The following is a 24,092-nucleotide window of genomic DNA, read 5'->3' as shown; positions in this document are numbered from 1 at the left end:
GGGGCCATTGGGAAGATTAAGCAAGCTATTGCCCAGAATCACATGGTGCTGGGCAGACCCCTGCCGCCTAGCCCGGGGATCGAACCATAATCCTCTTACTCACAAATAGCGCGAGGACGTGAATTACTTTTGGAGGTGTCTCTGGAGGAGGAGAACTTTGAGGTCCCTTTTGAAGGCCTGGGAGGAGGCAGTGGTCCAGAGCTTTTTTTTGTCCTCTCGCGGTTTGTAAATACAAAACATATTGCATTACAAATGCTATAGGTATCACATTTGCGAAAGTTATAACTATTGGCATTGTAAATGACGAAGCTATTAATTTAGCTATTTAAAAAAAAAAGAAACATAAATAAAAACTTTGCCATTTACAATACCAATAGCTCAAACTTTCCTAATGCGAGACCTATTGCATTGCAAATGCTTGTTTTAATGCATGTAAATTGCACTGGGGACAAAAAAAATTGAGTTACAAATGTCTTGCATATCTAACCACTCTTAACGCGTTATATATGAAGTGCCAATTTGTGCTGTTGATGTCTCATTTGGCTGTTTCTCAAGTTCCAGCCCACAGGTACAGTTTTTAAAGTGCCCACTTTGCAGCCTTACATCGGTGCGAGAAATGTAAGATGCAGGAAGCTTGCTGAAGAGACTGTTTAAATATATTGAGCTCTAGGCTTGTTTGATTCTGTGAAGTAAATTAAGACTTTTATCTACGTTGACCGCTACAAAATATGGCGGCGGAGTGTTGCACGTATGTAAGATGCTATTACATTGGTAACGTGTTTCTTCATTTAAAAGAAGCAGAGAAAAAAGAAGCCTATTTCAAGTCGTTTCCTTTTATACAGTAGACCTCAGCTAGTCTTCTGGATTGGTTACCTCGTCGGAAGCTGTCATTGCCACTTGAGAAAGAACAGAAGATCTCAGGTGCTGCTGACATGAGTTCTGCTCTTGGCAAGGTCTGAGTTAAGCTCACAAAAGATTCCTGGAGAAAAGACACATGAAATAAATGCCCGCCAGTTACAACCCATGTGCAAATCAACACATAGCACTGATGTGTGGGGCCGATGGACAGTCAGTGGTCACTTGGATGGCTCTTTCCATGTGCAGTGAAGTTACACTTACTCTAGGAGATGGTAAGTGATTAGAAACTCAGATGCAGCATATTACTGTAGCTAGTACTCAACAGTGTCAGTGTCTAGTCCGTGCTGTAGCTTAAAAAGAATAACAGAACTTTATTAACAGATATGATTGAAAAAGAGCAGATAAAGCTTTCGTATGCTTGCGAACCCCATAATGCTGTCATCCTCCTGACCCAAGATGCAACCCATAATTATTTATGTGCATGTCGCCAGATTTGCCTGCAATTGGCCCTATGGTGAAGGTTATCCTATAGTGCATGGTGCCAAATTTGCTATTGGCTCTATAGGGAAAGCAAGTAAGTGTTCTCTGGCTCTGTGTTTAAATCAAGACATCTCAGCTGGCTGATGTAGGTTGGGAGTAGCAGAATCCTCGATCCCAAAAACCCACCTCCCAACAACAGTAGTACCTCACAAGTAAGTCAACTGATTTTCACGATGCCATGAGTTTCACTGTCCAAGTCCGTGGTGATCAGGGGTCCAGAAATCATATCTACGCAACTTGTACAGAGCACGGAAGGTCCCAACTGGTTTCAATCTTTTGCAGTGAGGATAGATGAAGAAGCAGGTCTTCACCCATTATAACACCTCTCCCCACTGGGGGTGGTGGTACCAATCTTTAGTGGCCTATATTCAAGAAATTACAGGTGGTGGAAGATACACTGCCTAGGGGCAGCCACTGGATCACAAGGCTTCGTCATTTCCTTCGGGGAAATGGTCTTTAGGGTTGTGGATCAACAGCAACTTTAAAGAACCATCCTGTGACATTATTTGTTGGATGACCTATTCAAAATTATATCATCTCTGGCATCTTAAGGGCTAGAGAAATGGTTCAACAAGTTCCAGAATTAGGTTGGCTGCAGCCAACAACGTAACAGACTAGACCCTACATTGTCAGATGAAGGTCTTGAACTTTAGACCTGTCTGGGTCTGGGAAGGACAAATTCTGAGAATATAGGGAGGGTCGGGCGGTGCAGACTCATATGTGATCTTGCAGAAAACCATCTCTGCAGCTGCTCAACCTGAGAAAAACAGTTGTATGATCTTTGGTCTTTGTTACAGGTCATCTGTGCTGCAGGGATCTTGTGGCCCTGGGCATTTTCAGTTCATCAAGGCCTACACGCGTGTCCTTCTGTCAGTTTAAACCTGTGGAGATCATCCACCAGTCAGGCAGCTATATTCATTGAGGGGTAATCTAGATCCGCCTTCCACAGTTCAAAGAGCAAGGGTCCCCAGGAATCCAGGCTATAACCCAGCTGGGGAGTAAAGGGGTGCACCACTAAATATTTTGCTCCTTCAGTGAATCTACCCAACACTGGTCTAAAGTGTCTTCTATTTCCAAATGACATACAATATACCAGCTTGAGTAATTGATCTCTGTTCTCCTTTGGGGATTGGAGCAAAAATACTGAGCCAATCAAAGTTATGCATTCTTTCACAATATTCTCCCAATCTAGGAGATTCAAAATGTGTTCCCAGTTAGGGAGAAGTACCTCTTTCTTCTCTGGGTCCAGCTGTCCTAGGCATTTGGACATAGGGAGTCCAAGGTCGGACCAGTTAGTACTGGTCAAACGTTCTATGACTTGGTCTAGTCAGAGGTCCAACAGGCCACTCCGCACCCTACATGTGCATCTAGAACTAAAACTATTTGTTTGTTTTATTTATATATGTAGTAAGCAGCAAAAATGTTTTGACCAGAAATGTTGTACATAGCATAAATGATAACGCATAGGTCATTTAAATTTGGTTATTTGCACAGTTATTTGAAGTTATGTTTTGACAGAGCCTATGCGCGAATCAGATCATGGAACAAATAGCATAACCTTTCAATCGCTGAAGAACAAAAAGTACAGCAAGAGGGCTTTTTATGTACATATTTACAGGTGGATTGGGCATTATCTGTTTTGGTTTACATTATGTAGTAGGTTTCTTTCTTTCTTACTTTCTGTCAAGTTTTGAACTCCGATGGGTAGGTGCTATGGCTGTTAGGCAGTAAGCAATTTCAATAAAACAGACCAAACAGGTAGTCGACACTTTGATAGGTTGAGTTGTCAAGCTAAAAACAAGTCTATCGAATACTAAAAGTTGGAGAGTTGCATGCTAGTTTGGCATGGGCCCAGGTTCTTTCACTTAAACACTAATATTAGCAGTTTTTAAATGGCCCTGTTCGGCCATGAGCCAGCCGCCTTGGTATCTGCATGCTGAGAAGCTGGGGGGGGGGGGGGGGGGTAGAGGGAGGGGGGGAGGGGGGGTAGACATGATAGTCAAGTGGTACAACAATTCTCTCTTAACTTCCCCACACCAGTTAAGAAGCTGGGTAACATCAGTCACAAATAACTCCGCTAATAATGACCCACAAATTCCCACCACTACATCCCTTTGATCCACTATCAACACCATTGTCAGCTTAATTAACTCTGTTTTAGAAAACAAAGACATTACAACACAGGCAGAATATTCGTACTGGCTTATGTAAATAGTGCCCATTAGTCTCAGTTACAATGACAGTAGTGCGTTGACGGTGCACAAGTAGCAGTTGACCACGGAGCTGGGGAAGCAGGTGATCCTCAATGGCCTGAGCATGATATTATAGTGGCAGCTGTAATTACAATGTCCTTGGGAAAAGATGAGTTTTAGTCCCTTTTTAACACCTTGGCTGCTAGGTGTTTTCCCCTCCTATGCCGACTTATCGTCAAGTCCATTTATCATGACGAGCTCAGCTCGTCATCAGCACAGCTCAACCGTGCATCATGACGAGCTGAGCTCGTCATGAGCATCGAAAGGGTTAAAAGAGGATAAGGCAACAAATTGGCAACAAATTGCATGGAGAGGAGGAAGGAGCTCATCACGGAACAATTTCCAAAATTTGTGCGGGAGTGGATCAAGGGGAGAGCCTGAGGATACTCTGTCCGCTAAAGCACAGAAATCCACCAAAGAAGGAAGGGGGAAACTATCAAGCCGGGCTTTCCCGGCCTCCACCACCAAAGAAAAAGGCGGTGCAACAAGAGATGGCAGCTGGAGATTGGAATCTGACCGGGTACTCAGCTTGCTCAAGATGGTAGCGATCTTGTCCTCGAAGGCCTTTGTCAACGAGTCACACAGCGATTGAGAGGCTGGGATAGCAGTTGCGGCGCAGGCCGGGCATGACAAATTTTTAACGATTTTAAACAAGGCCTGAGATTTATTTGAGGCAGATAGTAATGTCTCCTCTAAGAACCTAGCTTTGGCGCATTTGATCTGCGCTTTATAGGCTACCAGTTCTTGTTTGTAGAGAAGTTTATCAGAGTCAAGGTATTGCTTCCTCCAGACACGCTCAGCCTGCTTGCACTGAAGTTTGAGCTGAAGAAGATCCCTTGAGAACCAAGGCATGGCGAGTTTAGTTCTGTCCCGCGTTTTCCGCAGCGGAGCCAGAGTGTCCAAGGAGACGATAATTTGCTGGCTAAGGAAATTATAGCTGTCGTCCACACTGCCTCCCAACGTAAGGGCTCCAGAGAGCAAGTTTGGCAGGCTTGCCTGCTTCAGGAGCCTGGACCATTGTCTGCCAAACTTGGTGGCTCCCAAACTACCGCTCTTAGTGTAACCTGCTGGGAGCGATATGGAAAATTGGACGAGAGCATGGTCCGTCCAGCATTGCGGTAGGATATTCCCTACGATTACCTGGCTTGTGTCTGCAAAGATCAAATCCAGGGCGTGGCCCTTTAGATGGGTCTGAGAAAGAACTAGCTGCTCCAGATGGATGTTACAGCACGCTTGAGCCAGTTATTTGAAAGCCGAGTATGTCGGTCCGTCCGGCCACAGATTGAAATCACCCAGCACCATAAATCTGGCGTGGGTGTTCGAAAGATCGTAAATCAAGTTTGTGAGCTCGGTTACGGTAGATAGAGCACTGGCCGGGGGTCTATAGCACAACAATCCAGTGTATAAAACCTCACCTTGTCCCTTCAAGGAGAATCCCAACAGCTCACATCCCGGGATTTCCTTAATTTTGAACTGGGAAAAGTCCAGTGACTCCCTGTATATCAGTCCTCCTCTAGCCCCAACGCGAGGATTGTGTCTAATTTTGTATCCTGGAGGGCAGGCTTGCCCCAACTCAAACGCACTGTCTACCCTGGTCCAGGTCTCTGTCATGAAGAGTGCATCTAGCTCATGATGTTCAATGAGTAGCGCTATCTCAGCATGATGCCTACTCAATGATCTCACATTAAGCAGGCCACAGGACAAGAGTTCCAGGCGCTTACTGATTGTGGGAGGCTGATGGTCAGAAGTAGCTCGGGTTTCAGACTGAGGAGTTCATCGCTAGTGTAACTGATGCGGGAGGGGGACGTAGGAGCAGCAAAGCCGGCCACCCACGCGCCCTGTGCGCAAACGGGCGCAAACAGGCTTACCTCTGGCGCACCTCTTGCGCGCCATCGCCGCGCCCGCTGCGCACCCGCACTGCGCACTGGGCCCACCATCCCTATTTAACACCGTGAAGCGCGGTAGTCCGCGGATGCGAGCCTCTAGACCGCCAACCAAGATGGCGTCTAGTAAATGGCCCGTTCAAGATAACACCTGCCCAAGATGGCGGCTAACGCCGCGATGCAAGCCTAACAAACAGCCAAGCAGTCTAAATCCCGCAAAGTGCGGGTGCGTCCACTATTATGGTGCGGGTATGTCCTACGACTGTTTGTATCCCCGGAATTATTTTATGTCAAAGGTGCCCGTGTGACAGCGCGATCGTGCGCAGTGCAAAAGTTTTTTTTTTTTTTTAAAAGATAAAAACTGGCAGCTACAATATATATATACACGCGCGTGCAGGTAATAAAGATCTACCTGAGCTTGAGGGAGTAACTCCTTAAATGCGATTCTGAGCGCCGGAGTCCGCCGATGGGAGCCTCTAGACCGCCAACCAAGGTGGCGCCTAGTAAACGGCCCGTTCAAGATAACACCTACCCAAGATGGCGGCTAAAGCCGCGATGCAAGCCTAACAAACAGCCAAGCGGTCTAAATCCCGCAAAGTGCGGGTGCGTCCACTATTATGGTGCGGGTATGTCCTACGGCTGTTTGTATCCCCTGAATTATTTTATGTCAAAGGTGCCCGTGTGACAGCGCGATCGTGCACAGTGCAAAAGGTTTTTTTAAAAAGCTAAAAACTGGCAGCTACAATATATATACGCGCGTGCAGGTAATACATTTTTCTCACACTAAAAATGTAACGCAACTGGGGCTCATGTAAAGCGCTCTTATACCTTTGGGTCTAGTTCGCACTGTATAAAACTAAAAACAAAATAACTCTGATTACTCAGTCTCTAGTTCATTGCAACTCCTATGAAGGTGATGCAAAGTCATTGTCCCTCATCAAATCACTCCAATGCAATCATCCCTCATTTCAACATTGTCCACTCCTCTCCCAGGGAGGCATATTTTCCTCTACCTTTAAATTGGTAGTGGATCACAAGTACTTCTCAGATTATTCCTCAAATTATCGTGTGATTGTGATAGTCCTCCGAGATAGCAGCAGAAAGGCAGGGAAGGTATGGGCCTGCTATATTATTGAACCATGTAGCTTCTTGTCCATTTCCATTAGTTGAGTTAATTATGTTTCTGTATATGGCTACACCTTTGGTAGACCATCCAATTCATAGAGATCTTCAAGTGACATCACAGCAAACTTGTCTTGGAAGAACGTGTGTACCGTCATTGCAACTTTTTCACCAACTGGTCACCATGCGGATCCTTAAAGCACCTGAATTTTTACCTTTGTCAACAACACCAGGACTGAAAAGTGGTCTTAGTACCTGGGTGAAAGTGTCATGGAAAGTGTAGAGATGAGATTTGTTCTCAGCATTGTAAAAAGAGACTTTTCCTGCCTCATAATCCAGGAAAACTCCCACTGCTCTTGGCACTGGTTTAGGGTTAATCTGTGTGGTGGAAGAAGTGAGAGCGCTGTAGTCATCGCCATCCCGAAGCCGAACAATCCAGTATCCCGCTTCTGGCAGTAGTATGATCCGGCCCTTCCTTCTCGCCGATTCACTGCAAACTCCAACTCCCCAGTCGGACTTGTGCCCCACTTCTACCTCCCAGTAATGCCTCCCTGAGGAGAAGCGCTCACATCCCAGCACAACAGTGTAATGATCAAATCTCTCATGGGTTGGTGGAAGGTCCTGCTTTGTGTCCCCGTCCCTCACACTTTTCCAATCTTCGGACAGAATGAGGTAAGGATGGGCAGTTTCAGGAGCCAGGGTCACATCCACTGGAGAGGAAGAGAAATAACAGCTCAGTTCAAAGAGTCACATTCAATTTCCTTGCAAGATTTGCAGCACGAGTCAATCCCAACAGCAAATAACCATGTACCATATCCTCTACCTAATCGGTTCTTACCTTGTGGTCCGTGGACCCCTGGAGATGTGCAACTGTTTAGTAAATTATATAATAATAACACATTAATGAAGGATGTAAATAAAATAGAAAATGTAAAAACCAAATAATCTCGGCACAGAATAGTTTATTTGAGAATGCCTCCAAGTACATTGATTTCTTTTTGAATCCTATTGTAAAAATGTTGCCATTGTATCTAAGGGATTAAGCAGATTTTTTTAAACACATCTACGATGTCAAATTGGAACAAAATATGGTACTTGTAACATTGGATGTTTCCACAATTATAATGTGAAGAAATTTTAAACTGGAGGCTAAAAACGATTTTGGTGTTCTTAGCTGGATTTGTGGGAGCAGCCCATGTGCTCCAAATAGCATATATGTAGTTTGGCAATGAGTGGCCTTAATTAAAGCGCTCACAAAAAGACAGCAGACTTTGATATGCTAGAGGATAGATAGCATATTGCTTCGTCTTTTAGAATTAGAAACCGAATTGAAATTGTTTGATTTGTCTAGATTTGTTTGTGGATTAAATTAAATATTTCATCCTTTAGTGAATTTCTTTGAATGTTTATGTATTTTTATGAATTGTTTTGAGGTTCAAATAATAAAAATTGCTTAGCCCGGGGTCTATGGTTTCCATTAATAAATTGGTAGTGGTCACTAATTTCCAATAATGGTTTTTGGTGGTCTCTGAATGCCAGTAATTACTCAGTGGGGGTCCATAGAACGTAAAAGGATAAGAGCTGTTGCTTTACCTAAATCACTGGCATATTAGCGCTTAAAACCCAGCTCTCTGAATAACGGCATAGAACTTCACCCGTAGCTCCCAGAAACGGCAACGATCAAGCACCGTAAATTCCTCCATCACAGATTTAATACCCACCAGCTGCTGTAAGAACAATCAAATACAGTGATATCAGTTAGTGCGCCCTCTAGCGGCAGCACTGATATCACCCAAGAACTGCAGTGTAGACCCGCCAAATTGCATGGTAATACACGAAACTGCAGAAGTAACATTTGTGGACGTAATAATCCAACAAAAAGCGCAATTTACTCTTAGAAAGTTATTTCTATAGTACGAGATGTGAACATACACCTCCAAGATAGTGAATTCCCCTGCCATCACAAGGGGCATACAGCCGGTGCTAACTGCCATGGGCAGTGCACTAAAAAGGGTCTGCTATTCACCTCACAAGAACAGATGAGCAGAAGATTTGTGGGTCTCAATAAAACAGAAAAACAAGGTATAGAAGATGTTATGAATCCTGCAATCAAAGAGAGGGGTTTTACAGGGCCTCGTGAAGCAAGTTTGGGTATTCTTTCCTGCAAAGAGCATCCACCAGAATACATGCAGGTTACCAGTTGCATTGCACTTAGTCACTTCTATTACTTATATTTTTTAAACAATTCTGTGGCAGATTTACCAATGTAGCCCCCAAAGGAGTGCAGTAGCCAAAAATACTGCACTGTGTTGCGTTATAGGGAGGGAGCAGGAGAGCGCCATGTCTACAGAGATATGTCTCTGTCCTTCCATCTTCCTAGTACTGGCGCAGAATTTTGCTGCCATGCGTCAGGCACACACCTTAGCGCCATAGTTGTCAGAGTCTAGCATAGGTTTTGTACTGGAATTGTTCCCGTCCAGTGCAAAATACAATGCCTAGATAACATTCAAAACATTCCTTCTTTGTGTGTGTTGTACAGTGCAGAACATATGCAAAGTCGGAAAAGAAAGGAGAAATGACATTTCTCTTTTTAACGGAGGGTTTTTAAAAGGTGTTCTTTTTTTAATGCAAAACCCAGTCTCACATTTTTGATAGATAGGGTTTTGTGTCAAAAAGTGTGATTAGTTGCATAGGATCGCCCGTGGCGCTAAGTAATGCAAAGCAGCGATTCACACTGCATTTCGCTAATTAAAATAATTTCCAGCGCAAAAGAAGTTTTGTGCTGGAAAGTAAATAGTTGAAAAACATTTTGTGCTGGTTTGTGGCACTTTATGATGTCAAATCAGTGCAAAATGTTATTAAATCACCCCCTCTGTGTTCTGCTGCAGAAAGGGGGTTTTGTACCAGAGCTTAATTTTTGAAAAAAAACAAAAAATAGTTTTAGGGCTCTTGTCAGGAGGCTACTAAATCTTTCACCACACGTTGCCCCTGCTGTGCTGCCAATGATAATAACAACTCAACTACTAACCCTTACAATCCTACAAGTGTGACAATTCAGACTATTCCAGGCCCCCAATGCTATACGAATGGCTTGGGTGGCACTTAATAGTAATTTTTAATGTATATTGAGTTAATAATTAACTGTTTTTGTGGTCATCTCTAAATTAGCCAGACAGTGTGAGCTTGTGGCAGACCTTCTAAAGCGCTGGTGTTGAAGATTAAGTGCTGGTGCTGAGCACTAGAAACCACCGGCTCAAATTAAGCACTGTTTTGTACGTACTGACATTTGCATGTATATAAATATTGCAAATCAGCTTTGATTTTAACTGCAATGAGTACAGCTATGCCAGACATGAAAACAAGTTACTTACCTGTAACTTTGGTTCCCCAGTATTGGTAACTTTCATAGATTCCCATGCTTTGTATCATTCCCCCGTCGTCGGAATGGGAGCCTCGGTAAACTAAAAATACCATTGCAGTAGGTACAAAAAAGAAAGAAAGGCCTAGGCCTCATTTCATTTGGTAGCATATCCACCTCTTTTAGTAAAAGAAACCAAACAATTGCAACAACCAATCAGAGTAGCCTCACCCCATAGAACCCTCCTGAGAGCCTCAGATTTTCGTAGCCGTTGTGTAACCGAACCACATGCAAGAGGCTGAGCTTTCACAGGGGAGGAGGGTGGGTGCATGGGAATCTATGAAAGTTACCAATACTGGGGAACCAAAGTTACAGGTAAGTAACTTGCTTTCTTGCCCCAGTATTGGAACTTTCATAGATTCCCATGCTTTGTATCAGAGTAGCTATCAGTAAGCAATAAGAGCACATTTTGATACAAGAGCATCAACACATCTTAGTAAACTTCTTTCCATAGGAAGTAAGTGTAGGAGAGTAGGGTCTGCAATCCTATGGTCACCTTAGATTTTTGCTTTTTGCTTCACTGGTTTACGACTTTCCCTGGCTGTGGGCCTGCTATTCAAGACCCACAGCCTAGCTGTTCTCTTTCTAAATTTACATCCATGTACTTTAGGTGCATTTACCAATTGGTATTGGGTCACTCTTGTAAGTCCTTGTACACTGCACCATAGGTACCCAGGGCATAAGTGCACCCAAGGCCTACCAGCATGTATTGTGTCACCCCTGGCTGGCCATCTAAACAGACACAACTGGCTGGTAACCCAGCTGGGGCAAGGTGGTGTAATCACCCTTTGCTTTAGATATAGTATCCCTATATCTAACCCTAACCCTTTGCTTTAGATATAGTATCCCTATATCTAACCCTAAAATGTACACATGTACACATATACTCCTATAAGTCACTCCTATGGCAGGCCTTAACAATCCTGGAGGCAGAGTGCTTGGAATTATGTGAGATGGTGCTCTAGCATGAGCTGAGCCTGTCTGCAGCTTTCGGAACTAAGTCCTTTAGCTGTTTCCATGATAACGCTATACCATATACTCTTAAGTGCATTATAATCCTCGCGGTTATTGCTAACTTTGGCATAGCATTATCAAAACATGTCGAGTAAGGTGTCATACGAATTGGAATACTACCCCCTCGCCAGTTCTGGCGATGGGGGTAGCATTCCATCCTTTTAGAGGGACACGACATGTATGTAACTGTGAACCCCGGTAAAAGTTAACTCGAGCCTCAGCATCACAAAATGGATGCTGCCACCACAGACACAAGTCTGACCTCCTGCTGCTGGTAGTCCTTCCAGCGAGGGAGGCCTGGACAAAGGGTTTCCTGCCTTGGGAGGTGCTACCACCACCCCAGACAGGATTTTGTGTATTAGGTAGGACAGGCTGAAAGGAATGAGACATGCCTGGGGCACACAAGGTGTCCCTGTGCATACCCTGGTTCAACCCAGTTGCTGGGGCACTCCAGCCCCAGCTCTGGCGCGAAACCAAACAAAGGATAGGGGTTGTAACCACCCCCCTTCCTGGTCCCACCCATAGGAGGGACCTAGTCGCAGTACAGCCCCCTTTAGGAGAATAAAGGTAGGAGCTGGTCCCATTCCAAATTAGATTATCCTGAATTGAATCTACAAGAAGAAACTCTGGACTTCGACGTTCTGCTCCACAGAAGACTTAAGAAATCTCCCTTGTGGCCAAGGAGTGACCACCCTGCACAAGCAGGCACCATCAAGCGTCCTAGCGGTTCACTTTGTCGTCTTCCCTGGTGTATCCAGACTTCAGAGCCTGACGAGACCCGGACTTCCAGACCTCTCCGACTTCAACTCACATCTGCAGCACAGCTGAGATCCGTGGGTGCGACGAGACACGTGGGACCGGCCATCTTAAAGAAACTGCACTTCACTTCCAGCACAACTTCAGAGGCATCCTCGACGAAGTGCTTTGGGGATTGAGAAGCCCCAGTCCCGAGCAGCTCCTGCACAGAAGATCAGCCCTCCAGCACCCACGAGATCTGCGTGGGGCCCTTTTGCTTGATTACTGCTCGACGCGTTGTCTGGTCACTTGCCGGCTGGCTAGTGGCCTCCTAGACGACGATCCTTGAAATCTACACCGCTGGTCTTGTTGCTTCAGACTGGCCCTTGCTTCCCTGCACAGGAGAAGCACCCCGGACCCTCCTGGTCCGCCCCAGACGCCTTTTCCACTCACCGCGTGGGTTGCCTTTGCCAAGGCCTGTTGACGCTGAATCCGGAACCAACACCGCCGACAGCGAGAGCCTGCGTAGGACAGCTCGTGCCTCCATCCTGGTCGTCGAAGACACCTCCTGGTCCACGTGGCTGCAGAGTCAAGCGTCCACTCTTCACCTGATCACGACAACAGCATCTGGTTCCTTCCTGGTTCCACTCCAGTCACTGGCTAATGACTGTGAACATTGTCTCCTCAGCTTCCCCCTGGTCGCCTGCAGCATCTTTCTTCAAGGCTCCATAGACCTCAATGCGGAAACCCGACACACTTTGACACCTATGCACCCGCAGCCCGTGGGTGAGTTAACGAGAGCATTTTGCTGCTCAAGGGTAGATTGACTCTCCTAGTGTCTAGATTTCCAGTCATTTTAGTCCTACCTAGTCGGAACTGTCTAATACTTACCTTTTAGTAACTTGTACTGCCCATTGACTTTGTTACGCATCTCGCGTGTGAGTTCACACTCTGCACACGCGTCCCGTGGGCCTCCTATTACTTACCTAAGGTTAGGGTAGTGTAGTCCCAGCGATCCTACAGCCTCTGGACAGCTCCATTCCTTCTATCGACTTCCTTATACCACTTGTTTAGTATATGGTTTCTCGTGCCCCTAGGGCACCATTGTAACTCGTGCAACTTAAACGTATTTTTCTTGTCATGTGCTTAGCCCTCTGATCTCATAAAGAGCTCAGAGGTGTTTGTCATTAATAAATATCTTGTTTATTTTTATAACAACCTGTGTGGTGTCCTTTCACTTGGTATTCAAGGGGTTATAAGTGGTAAAACAGCTGGCTTCACATGCCAAAAGAGTTTAGCCGAAGACTGCTTTGTCCATGCTACCATTAGGATAGCTGGTCTATAAGGTTGACTTACAACCAATCACCATAAGGGTTGTTTGGACTGATACAAGGTGATCACTAGAACTAGTGAGCATCATATATCAGGCCAACTTCTCACAGAAAGTATATATTGTTATAACAAATAGGAAACCTTATCTGATACAAAATGTGCAATCACTGGAAGGAGGGATAGTAGGGAAAGCTTACCTCTCATTGGAAAAGATTTCTCAGGACTGCTTGTCCGACTGCAGCTTCGCTGCTGGTGGAAGAGTTCAAGCAGTAATGCTATAAGAACATGTGGGTACTGCTCCACGTAGCCGCTCTACAAATGTCTCTGATAGGGACACCAGCGAAGAGAGCTGCAGAGGATGAGACTGATCTCGTTGAATGAGCTCGAACATGTCTGTCTAGTGGCTTGCCCGCTTCCTGGTGACAAAAGTGAATTGCACTGGAAATCCACCGTGAAATGCTCTGTTTTGATAGCGGAAATCCCTTCCGCGGTGCACTGTAAGCAACGAAGAGTTGTGAAAACTTGCTGAAACTTCTTGCTACTGAAGCAAGCTGGGGTAGTACGCAGAGTCTAACGGAGCAGCAGGGGCTACAGCACGGGCTCTGTTTGGATCCAGACTTGGGGAGAAATAATAAAAGCCTTGACAGAAGCGCGAGGGGAGGTTCACCAGAGTTTTTCTCGGTTAATGAGGGAACAGACTCATCAGAACTAAGCGAGGTGGAAACAGAGGAGGAGGAAAGCGGGACTGAATGTACTCCCGACTCAGACATCAGCAACTGTCCCAGTGATTTAGGTACCAAAAAGAAAAAGGGTGCTTTGGGAGCAAAGACAAGAAGTGGAAGAGGCTCAAGAAGTAGCATGTCTAAGAAACTATCATGGGACTATGCCGCTACTTCAGAGACCTACAAAGAAAGTGAGCAGGAAAGAGGGGAGAAGGAGGGAAAGCAGGATAACCAAAGGGTAACCTTAGAAATGCTGTTTGGAACCCTGAAGCAGATGCAAAAGGAGGCAAGAACTGAGAGCAGAAGAGCGAAAAGAGACACAAAAAAGCTGCAACTATCATTAAGGAAAGTAAGCAGAAAGCAGGAAGAGGTCGAGGAAAGAGTGTTACAAGTGGAAGAGAGGACAAGTAGGGTGGAAGACGAAGTGACAGATTGGCAGACTTTTAAGACGGATCAAGAAAAAGTGGTGGAAGACCTCCAGTGGAAGCTGGAAAGCTTTGAAAATCGTCAAAGAAGGAACAATGTGAGACTTTTGGGGGTGGAGGAGGGAAAAGAGGGACAGGATCCTAGAGGGTACGTGGTTAGGATCTTGGAAGAGGCCTTTCCTAACTCAAAATGGCAATGGGATGTGGAGGTGCAAAGAGCACATAGGTACCCACTGTTCAAGAAGAAACCCCGGGGAGGGCAGGAGAAGGAACTCCCAAGAGCAATGTTGGTTTTTCTGGGTAACTTCCTAGCAAGACAGGAGATAATCGACAAAGCTAGACCTGATTCAAGAATTACAGTGGATGGTAATACTTTTTTCTCAAGGCCAGATTTTTGCCACGTCACCGTGGAAAGAAGGTGGAAATTAAGGCAGATGATTGGCCCTTTTCAGAAGCAAGGGGCAGAAGCATACCTTCTGTTTCCATCTAGATTAAAAGTTATCAGAAATGGCTATGTCAAGATGTTTACATCTGAGATAAAAGCGGCAGAATATCTGGCAGAAATTGCAGGGACAAATAAAGAGAAGGATAGGGGAGCAAGAACCAGAACCCTGTCACAGTCTCCTCGGAGAACTCCACCAAAAACTCCATGAGGCAGATAGACGGTAGTACCATTTGGTTCAGTTGGCATTATCAAAAAGAGTAGTTGAAAGGATGGGAGAGAGTAGCGACACTGCAGAGCTCGGTTGGCTACACATAGGCCAGGATTGGCCTATTTGCCTGTAGAGAGGGGGGGGGGGGTTCTCAAGGGGTGGGGGGCAAGGGGGGGATGGGGGAGGGGGGAGGGGAGGGGAGAGACATACAGGATGGTTATGGGCACTGTTGTGGTGTGGTCAAAGGAGGTAAAAAAGGCTTTATTTCAAAAAAAAAGGTTGTTGGGGCTGAGGCGCATAACAAAAGGGTAATTATTAATTCCGGCTGGATAATCTGGGAAATGGTAATGTCAAGAATTGTCAATGTCCTGTAGAATTGTATCAATTAATATTTGTGGTCTTAATGAGATCAATAAGAGGTTAAAAACAGCGGCACTGTTAAAATCTCTTAAAACAGATTTAGTGTGTATTCAGGAAACACATATAGAGGGGACCAAGGCCTGTCTACTTGACCAATTAGGCTTTAAGGTGCTGGCAAAAACTAATCAGAACACTAAAACAAGAGGAGTGGCGATACTGGGCAGGAAACAGGATATAATAGTTAAAAGAAAGCTGGAGGATAACTGGGGGAGGTGGGCCATAGTTGAACTACTGTTTAGGGGGGAAACTTTTACACTTGTTTCAGTCTATGGCTCTACTGGAGATGATCCAGATATTTTACAATTTCTAGACACAGAACTTGCTCGCTGGCCTGAGCCTATTATACTATGTGGGGATCTGAACATTCATGATTTAGATAGTAGCTTTTTAGATCCTAAAAGGAGGTACTTGGGGAGAAAAAAAAGAACCTATAGGGCCCTAGCAGACTTAGTAAAGAATAACTCTTTAGAGGATCCTTGGGTGCATTGTCATCCGAATCTCGACGGGAGTACCTTCTTCTCAGCACCACATCAGATTCTAGTCAGGCTGGATTATTTTTTAATAACAAGAGGGCTGATAACAGATGCAAGGATAGTAAGAGAACCGAGGATCATATCAGACCACAGCCCACTCGTATTAGATGTAAATATTGGGCAAAGGAGAAATAAGGAGCTGACACAGTGGACCTTTGATAGAGCACTCCTGCAGGATAGCGAATATAGGGAAAGGATGGTGGCATGGATTAATGAATTTTGGACAATCAATAGAGGTACTTCATCACCAGGAATTGTGTGGGATGCTTTTAAAGCTGGTATAAGAGGAGAGACCTTAGGCTATGTTATTCGATCACAAAGAAGAGAAAGGGAGGAATTAGAAAGAAATAATGAAGTACTAAGGGAGGCAGAGGAGGAGCTTATGTTGGCCATACAAGCACATATGCCAGTGGAGCAGACTCTGCTAAAATTAGTTGCCCTTAAAGCAGTAGCCATGGAAGGGATGGCAAAAAAGACGGTGGAGAAATATCTAGCCAATAAAGAAAAGGCATACGAACTTAGTGAAAGGGTGGGGCATATTCTAGCGGTGCGAGCTAGACAGAGAGATGGGATGGCTGACATTAAGGAGATAAAAAACAGCCATGGAATTAAAGTTAAAGAAACAGAGCAGATTAGGGAGGTCTTTAGGCAGTTTTATATGGAATTGTATAAGGCAGATGGACATGGAAGTGAGGAGGATATGTGGGCATACCTGAGGGATATTGAGCCATCTCGCCTGGAGGAGTCAGACAGAGTCGAGCTGGAAGAAAAGTTCAAGGTGGAGGAATTTGTAGAAGCACTGAAGGAACTCCCATCTGGGAAGGCTGCTGGCCCAGACCAGATCCCAGTTGAATTTTATAAGGTATTTCAGACCCCCCTGTTAGCGGATATGTTTAATATAATGGAGCTGGCACAATTGGGTGAGTCTGTTCCATGTTCCTGGGGTGGTGCGGACATCATAGTTATTCCTAAGAAAGGTAAACCACCGGACGTCCCAGGCTCCTACCGGCCCATCACTTTGATGAATGCCGATGCAAAGGTGTTCTCAAAAATAATGGCAAAAAGGCTCTCTAAGAAAATCGAATCCTTAGTTATACCCTCTCAGCATGGATTTATTCCAGGGAGAGGGACAACTCACCATACCAGGCAGGTTATCACGGCATTCGATGCTGCAGATATCCTGGAAGAACCTATGGCAGCAGTGTTCCTTGACGCCGAAAAGGCCTTCGATAGGGTCTCATGGGGATATCTGTGGGAAGTTTTAAGGTGGCACGGCATAGGTCCAGGCTATATAAAGGCTATGCAAACGCTATATATAGCCCCTACGGCCAAAATAAGAATCAGTAGAGGTTACACAAATGCAGTTAACATTCAGAGAGGCACAAGACAGGGTTGCCCCTCTTCTCCCTTGCTGTTCGCTTTATACCTTGACCCTTATATTCGTAAACTGGAAATGAATCCGCAAATATTGCCAATGGTAATAAATGGGCGCAGGCTGAAATCATTCGCTTATGCGGATGACGTCGCTATTTTGACTCCAGAACCAGTAGCCGCCATTGGGGTAATTGAACTGGAAGCTGAGAGTTTTGGCCAGTTCTCTGGTTATAAGCTGAACACAACCAAGACGCAGATAGTTAAAAACCAGTGGGCAAGCTGTAATGATGGAAGAGTGACAAGTACGGCATCCTATTTAGGGGTGCAAGTGACGGCAGAGATAAGTAAAATTGTGGAGAATAATATGGATCCTTTGATAACCCAAATGAAAAAAGATTTAGAAAGAATGAACAATCTGCACCTGTCGTTAGTTGGCTGTACAAACATTATCAAAATGCTGATTTTACCAAAATTTCTCTATGTATTTAGGGCGGTGCCATTACTGATTGAAGCCAGCTGGTTTAACTGTATAGAGGCTATATGTAATAGGTTTATCTGGGCCCAAGGTAAAACCCGGAGAGCATATAGATACATGACACTACCGAGAGAAAAAGGGGGGTGGGGGGCACCAGATTTTCGTTTATATTATATGGCTTGTGTGCTGCAGTATATCCAAGGTCTTATTGGCGGAAGCCCTGACGATGTTACAATTCAGAAAATGTCTACAGATGTGTATGCAGTAACCCTTGGGGTAAATGCAGAGAATTGTTTTTTAAAGTGTATTGATTACAGTTATTTCAAGAGGACTAAGTTTAAAACTATTAAGGCAGCCGTTACGACATGGAATGCATTTTTGAAGAAGGTAAAACTTGGGAGATACAACAGATATGTTTTTTTAACTAACAACAGGTCATTACCAAAGGATATTTTCGGAGACCATATTATGGCAGAGTGGGCACTGAAGGGGGTTACACAAATTGGAGACTTGTATGCACAAGATGGCTTTATGCAATTTTCAGAGCTGAGAGGAAAATATGGGTTAGATAACAGGGGATTTTTTAAATACCTACAGATTAGAAGTTTCCTCAATAACAAAGTCGGGGGTCCTGCAGGCTTTAATAAAGTTGGTATATTGGAGAAAATAAAACTGTCAGGAGATTGCACTATTAAAACACTTTATGCAGCATTGATGGAAGGTAAGCAGGATGATTTAGACAAATTTAGTAAAAAATGGGAAGACAAATTGGGTATTGATCCAAGATGCTTTTATGACTCACTGAAATTTGGAGCAACGATATTATGCGCTGCCCCGCTGCAGTCGCAGCATTATAAAACATTGTACTCTCTGTACTTTACACCAGCAAAGATTGCTAAGTGGGGTGGGAATCAAGGAATCAATTGTCCCAGATGTAATGAAGTGGAAGCAGATAGTGTACACATCTTTGCTTCATGCCCACAGTTAAGAACTTTGATTAGGGGAATTGAGGGGTTTTTGGCGAACTCATTGGATATTGCAATAACACTTACGCCAGCTTTGGTTATGTTAGGGGTGAGCGACGATGTGCAGACACATCATCCCGAATATGCCGAATTCCTTTTTGTGGTAATGGCTGTCTATAGACTAACATTAGCTAGGGCATGGCTCGATAAAAACCCTCCAAATATGCAATGCTGGCTGGCAAACACTCTATATGCGTATAATATAGAGGAAAAAATTTTTGCCCGGAAGGGTAGGAGTGGAAGACGGATGGGGAGAAGAATCTGGGACCCATTATGTAAATGGAAAGAGGGTCAAAGAAGGAATAGCTAGGGGTAGGGGCTTCCCTATCGTTGATTACAGATTATGTTTTTCTTTTTTTTTTTGTTTTTCTTTTTTACCCTTAGAAGATTGATATTACGGTGTAATTTGTGTTTGGCCAAAAAGTCTATTGTAGTTTGATATTCAAACCTTGTTGTATCGGAAATGCTCATAATTATTTGTTGTAATAAAGAAAATCATAAAATAAAAAAAAAAATAAAAAAAAAAAAAAGAAACTTCTTGTTCAATCTAGATAACATTTTAAATATCTTTGGACATCTAAGGAATGTAGAGACGATGGTCGAGGGAAAAAAGATTTTAGAACCACTGATTAGTTCAAATGGAAATCCGAAGGGACCTTCGGAATGAATTTTGGATTTGTTCTCAGGATTAGAGTGTCCTTCTTGAACTGTAAAAAAGATTCCATATTAGTAGCTTGGAGCTCACCTATCCGTCTAGCCGACGTTAGGGCTAAGAGAAGAGCCACCTTCCATGAAAGGAACTTAAGATCCGCTCTGTGAAGAGGTTCAAATGGGGGTCTCATGAGATGAACCAGTTGCAAATTAAGCTGCCAAACAGGAGGTGGAGGCCGGACTGGAGGAAAAACTCTGAAGAGACCCTTTAGGAATTGTTTGATAATCCTTGCAGACCAAAGAGAAGGACCTGAAGCTGTTTGTCTGAATCTGGAAATAGCTGCCAGATTCACATTTAATGGAGGAATGCGCCAGGCCTGACTTAGCCAAAGAAAGAATGTAAGGTAATACCTGATGAGGAGCAGAAGTGTACAGATGGACATTCTCTCGTTGGCACCATATGCAGAAACATTTCCATGTAGCCCGATAAGTCTTATTTGTACATGGAGCCCGGGATTTAGACAGTATGTCCTTACACTCCTAAGTGATATACGAATCCTGGAATTCTCGGTGCTCAGGAGCCACGCTGTCAATTGGAGTGAGCTCAGATCTGGATGCAGCACCTGGCCCTGAGACATCGTCAATAGAGACTGCATGGGCTGTAGGTAAATCGGCTGATCTTGAGAGAGTAGGAGAAGCTCCGTGAACCAGAACTGGCGGGGTCACGCTGGTGCGATCAAAATCATTCTGCACGGTTCCGCTTTGAGTTTCCTGATTAGCCACGGAATAAGGGGTATTGGTGGAAAGGCGTAAACAAATGTGCCTGATCAGGCTATCGAAGGAGCATTCCCCAGCGAATTGAGATGGTGATCCCTGCTTGCGTATAATTGGCGTTTTCAGGACTCGCTTACAGGTCTATGGTCGGAGTGCCCCAACAGTCGAAGACCTCGTCGAGAGTGTTTTGATCCAATTCCCACTCGTGATAGATTGATTTTAGATGACTCACGCATCTGCTGTCATGTTGAGCGTACCTGGGAGGTGTTCTACTGAAAGAGCAACCTGGTGGAGAATTGCCCAGTTCCATATTCTTTGGGCTTCCCTTGAAAGAAGTCAAGATCTTGTCCAGCCTTGCTTGTTTATATAGTGCATGGCCGTTGTGTTGTCTGTACAGCCCAGTGCCATTGAATTCCAAAGATGAAATCGATCCTAGGAGTGACTTGTACAGACGGACCGATAGAGACCGTTTCTTTTGTAGGAGACGAGCCGAAAGAATAAGTCTTTTCTGTCTTTCTTCCAAAGGGAAAGCCTTGAGCAAATCGATAATGGAACCTAGGAACCTGGCTGACCTGGCTGGTTGAAGAACAGATTTGTCCCTGTTGAGTCGTAGACCTAGCTGATTGAAAAGCCGAATGCAGCTGTCGACTCATGTGGAAACTCTTTGGAAGGATGGAGCCTTCACTAACCAATCGTCTAGTTAGGGAAAAACCTCTAGCGATTGCTTTCTGAGAAACGCCTCCACTGGGGCCAAAACCTTTGTGAATATCCGTGGAGCGAATCTGAACCCGAAAGGAAGGACTTTGAATTGAAAGTGGCTATTGGCTACTGTGAAGCGTAAGAAACGTCTGTGAGCTGGATGGATCGGTACATGGAAATATGCATCCTCCAGATCCAGAGTTGCCATGTAGTCCCCTGGATTGAGAAGACGTAAAATATCCTGAAGAGATATCATTCTGAATGACAGCTTTATGAGATAGGTGTTGAGCTCCCTTAGGTCTAATATTGGACTTGCGAAATAGGAAAAACCTGGAATAGAATCCCTGTCCTCTCTGAGACTGAGGTACAGGTTCTATTGCCCCCTTGATGAATAATTGATGGGAATCGAGACGTAGAAGTCGCAGATGTTTTGACTCTGTGGCGCGAGGAGCTCTTGAAGGTGGGAGTTGCTGAAATTCCAACGTGTGGCCAAACCGAATGATATTTAGGACCCACCGATCTGATGTTATGATCATCCAGATGAGTAGACAATTTGAAATCCTGCCCCCAACTGATGTTACCGGAGGGGGTGGAACAGTAGACAGAGCCAATAGGCCGCTATTAGCGTTTGGATGAATCTCTCCCCTGGCGACCCTGTCGACCTCTTGCTGGCTGGAGAGAGAAAGATGCTGAATGGCCCTGTCTCTAAGAATACTGTGGTTTGTAGGTTTGCGACGATTGAGAATATGAGCAGTAGCGCTGCTGGTAACCTCCTCTGTAGTTGGAAAAATTCTTGCGTTTTGCCCCTAGGAAAGGTACCTTACGATATTGCAGAGTGCCTAAGGACTTGGCCGTCTCAGTGTCATTTTTGATATCTTGTAAGGCGTCATCTATATGCTTTCCAAAAAGCATATCCCCATCAAAGGACAAATCTAGAACTTTATTCTGCACCTGAGGGTGAAACCAGGTAACCAAATAAGTCTAGAGAAAATCCCTGGAATGGTACTAGAGATCACAGTGTGCAAGGAACAATTACTATTTTGTGTCCAAAACACCCATAAGCATATTGTTAAGGGACACGCCAAAAACTAAAGTGTAACGTTTACAGTCTTTTATTAAAACAAAAATATAATATTGTGAAATTAAAATTTCAGAAAAAAATCAATCAATTCTTCTGAAAACATACAGTGTCAACAATGTAAATTACCATTTCATACTATTAAAAATGTAAAAACAAATTTAAAATTTCTCAATTAAAAAAGAAAGCTACATAAGGACCTAAATGCAAAGCAAATACAGTACAGTACAATGATATCAATAACACAAAATATACAGAACAGAAACACCCCAGTAATAATACTCGCTTGAATGTTGTTTCAACCAATTAGTGGGATCCAATAGCCTTACTAAATTTGCATATTAATACCACAGTTATTAAATTTGCATATAGTTGGTATCTTCTAGGCTTTGTTGGATTCTCTATCTTTCCGTGCGTCGACGCGTTTCGGTGTTGGTACCATGGATACGGTCACACCTTCCTCGGGACAATTAATGATGGGGTCCTCAGTTTCATAAAATAGGTATCCTTCTTTAAGGATCTTGACGAGATGACATGATAGTGTGCTTAGAATATCCCTTAGCAACCAGGTTCACTGGTTATGGAGATGTCTCTTAGCGTGGCAAGTTATTGATCATTCTCCTCTTTTATTGGCGAGTTAAGCATTTTCATTTATTCCGTATGTTTGTGATTATTCTCGTGGTATCATTGACTCTTCGGTGTCCACGTTTATATACTATACGGGTATCTTCTCTTTGGTTTAAAGATGATTTCCCGCACTTATCACTGGCTACAGGGGGTGGTTGTTGTGTGCGTTTTTCCGCGGTTCCGAACCAGATATGTTCTGCCGCCTTATCGCGCTGTGCTTCCCCTCCTGTATGCCAGTATTTCAATGCAAACCAGGTAGCCCGAAGCCAACCTTGTCTTCTCAGGCCATCCGAACCTGCCAAGGCACGAAAAGCAGTTGTGGCGATGTCCATGGCGCAGTCAATTATCTCTGAGGAAGATCAATCCCCTTCCTCTAAAATCTTTCTTGCATCCGCCTTCGCGCTCTCCGGTAGCTGATCCACAAACGGAGACATATCGCACCACATTTGGCGATCGTATCGGCCCAAAATTGCAAGTGCATTGGAGGCACGAACCAGGAGACTTGACATTGAAGAGAATCTTTTACCCACATTGTCAAGGCGTCTACCCTCCTTATCCAGTGGAGAAGTCAGAGGGGCCGATGGATTCTTCGATTTCCTTTGGGCCGCCTGGGAGATCAGAGTCCGGCCTTGGTTGGCCAACCAGGCAAGCAGGACTACCATCAGGGGCCTTATACTTCTTCTCCAGCCGCGGTAGAACCGGAATAACAGTAACTGGAGACTGCATGACTTTCACACCCTCAGACCACACATGCTCTACGATGGGAATAGAGCGAATGGATTTCCTGAATAGTTCTTTGAAATCATAGAGGAAGCAGACCGATTGAACCATTGGTACCGGAAGGCCAAATCTTTTAGAAGCTCTTACCATGAGGTTATGGAAACCTCCAATGTGTGCTGGAGGGGAATCTACTGGATCGGGTGAAGGAGAGGGTGGATCTGGTATAATGTAATCGTCCCACTCTCTATTCGGATCTGGGACCTCTGTTACATCCTGTCCATCATCAGAGGAATCGTCGTTATTATCACCATACACCTGACCTGTGGTGATAGCCTGTCTCTCTCACGCAGGTTCTTGTTTCCTTGGTTGAACCGCAACAACTGATGAAGAAGGTTGCTGTGGTTGAGGAGGTGGCTGTGTGGCTTTGCAGGATTGGGAAGGAAATCTTCTCCTATAATCCATTAACATAATTTGCAGGTCATTTATCAAAGAGGAGGGCATAGAGACCATACCCTACTGAGACTGCTCCTGCATTCGCTCTCTAGGAGGCTGTCGCTGTTGTTCGTAATAGTCATCTGAGTCTGAGTCCTGGTATTTTACCTGGATTTTAGATGGGTTGTAAGCATCCACATATGGACTATCATCATCCTCATCATCCTCTAAATAGTCCTCCTCTAGAACTAAGGCTGGAGGAAAGGGTGTTACCCTTCTTGGCGATGTCATGTCTGGTGTAATCTGGCGTCTTTTCATCTAAATGTTAAC

The 24,092-nt window shown here is 44.5% G+C and overlaps 1 protein-coding gene across 2 annotated transcripts in view; it reads right to left on the bottom strand.

The window, feature by feature from the left end:
- Positions 1–416: 416 nt before the first annotated feature.
- Positions 417–24,092, bottom strand: part of LOC147724022 (E3 ubiquitin-protein ligase TRIM39-like) — a 235,871-nt gene continuing 212,195 nt past the window's right edge. For both annotated transcript variants that reach the window (XM_086965627.1, XM_086965628.1), the window contains one exon: positions 417–7,365. In XM_086965627.1, the coding sequence (XP_086821753.1) occupies positions 6,824–7,365 (542 nt within the window). In that variant the 3' untranslated portion in view covers positions 417–6,823. The remainder of the gene's footprint in view (positions 7,366–24,092) is intronic.

The sequence above is a fragment of the Lissotriton vulgaris genome, chromosome 4_1 (assembly GCF_964263255.1).
Source record: "Lissotriton vulgaris chromosome 4_1, aLisVul1.2, whole genome shotgun sequence".
In the NCBI taxonomy this organism is placed as follows: domain Eukaryota; kingdom Metazoa; phylum Chordata; class Amphibia; order Caudata; family Salamandridae; genus Lissotriton; species Lissotriton vulgaris.
The sequence above is the reverse complement of the archived record's forward strand: the minus strand, read 5'-3'. Positions and strand labels throughout refer to the sequence as shown.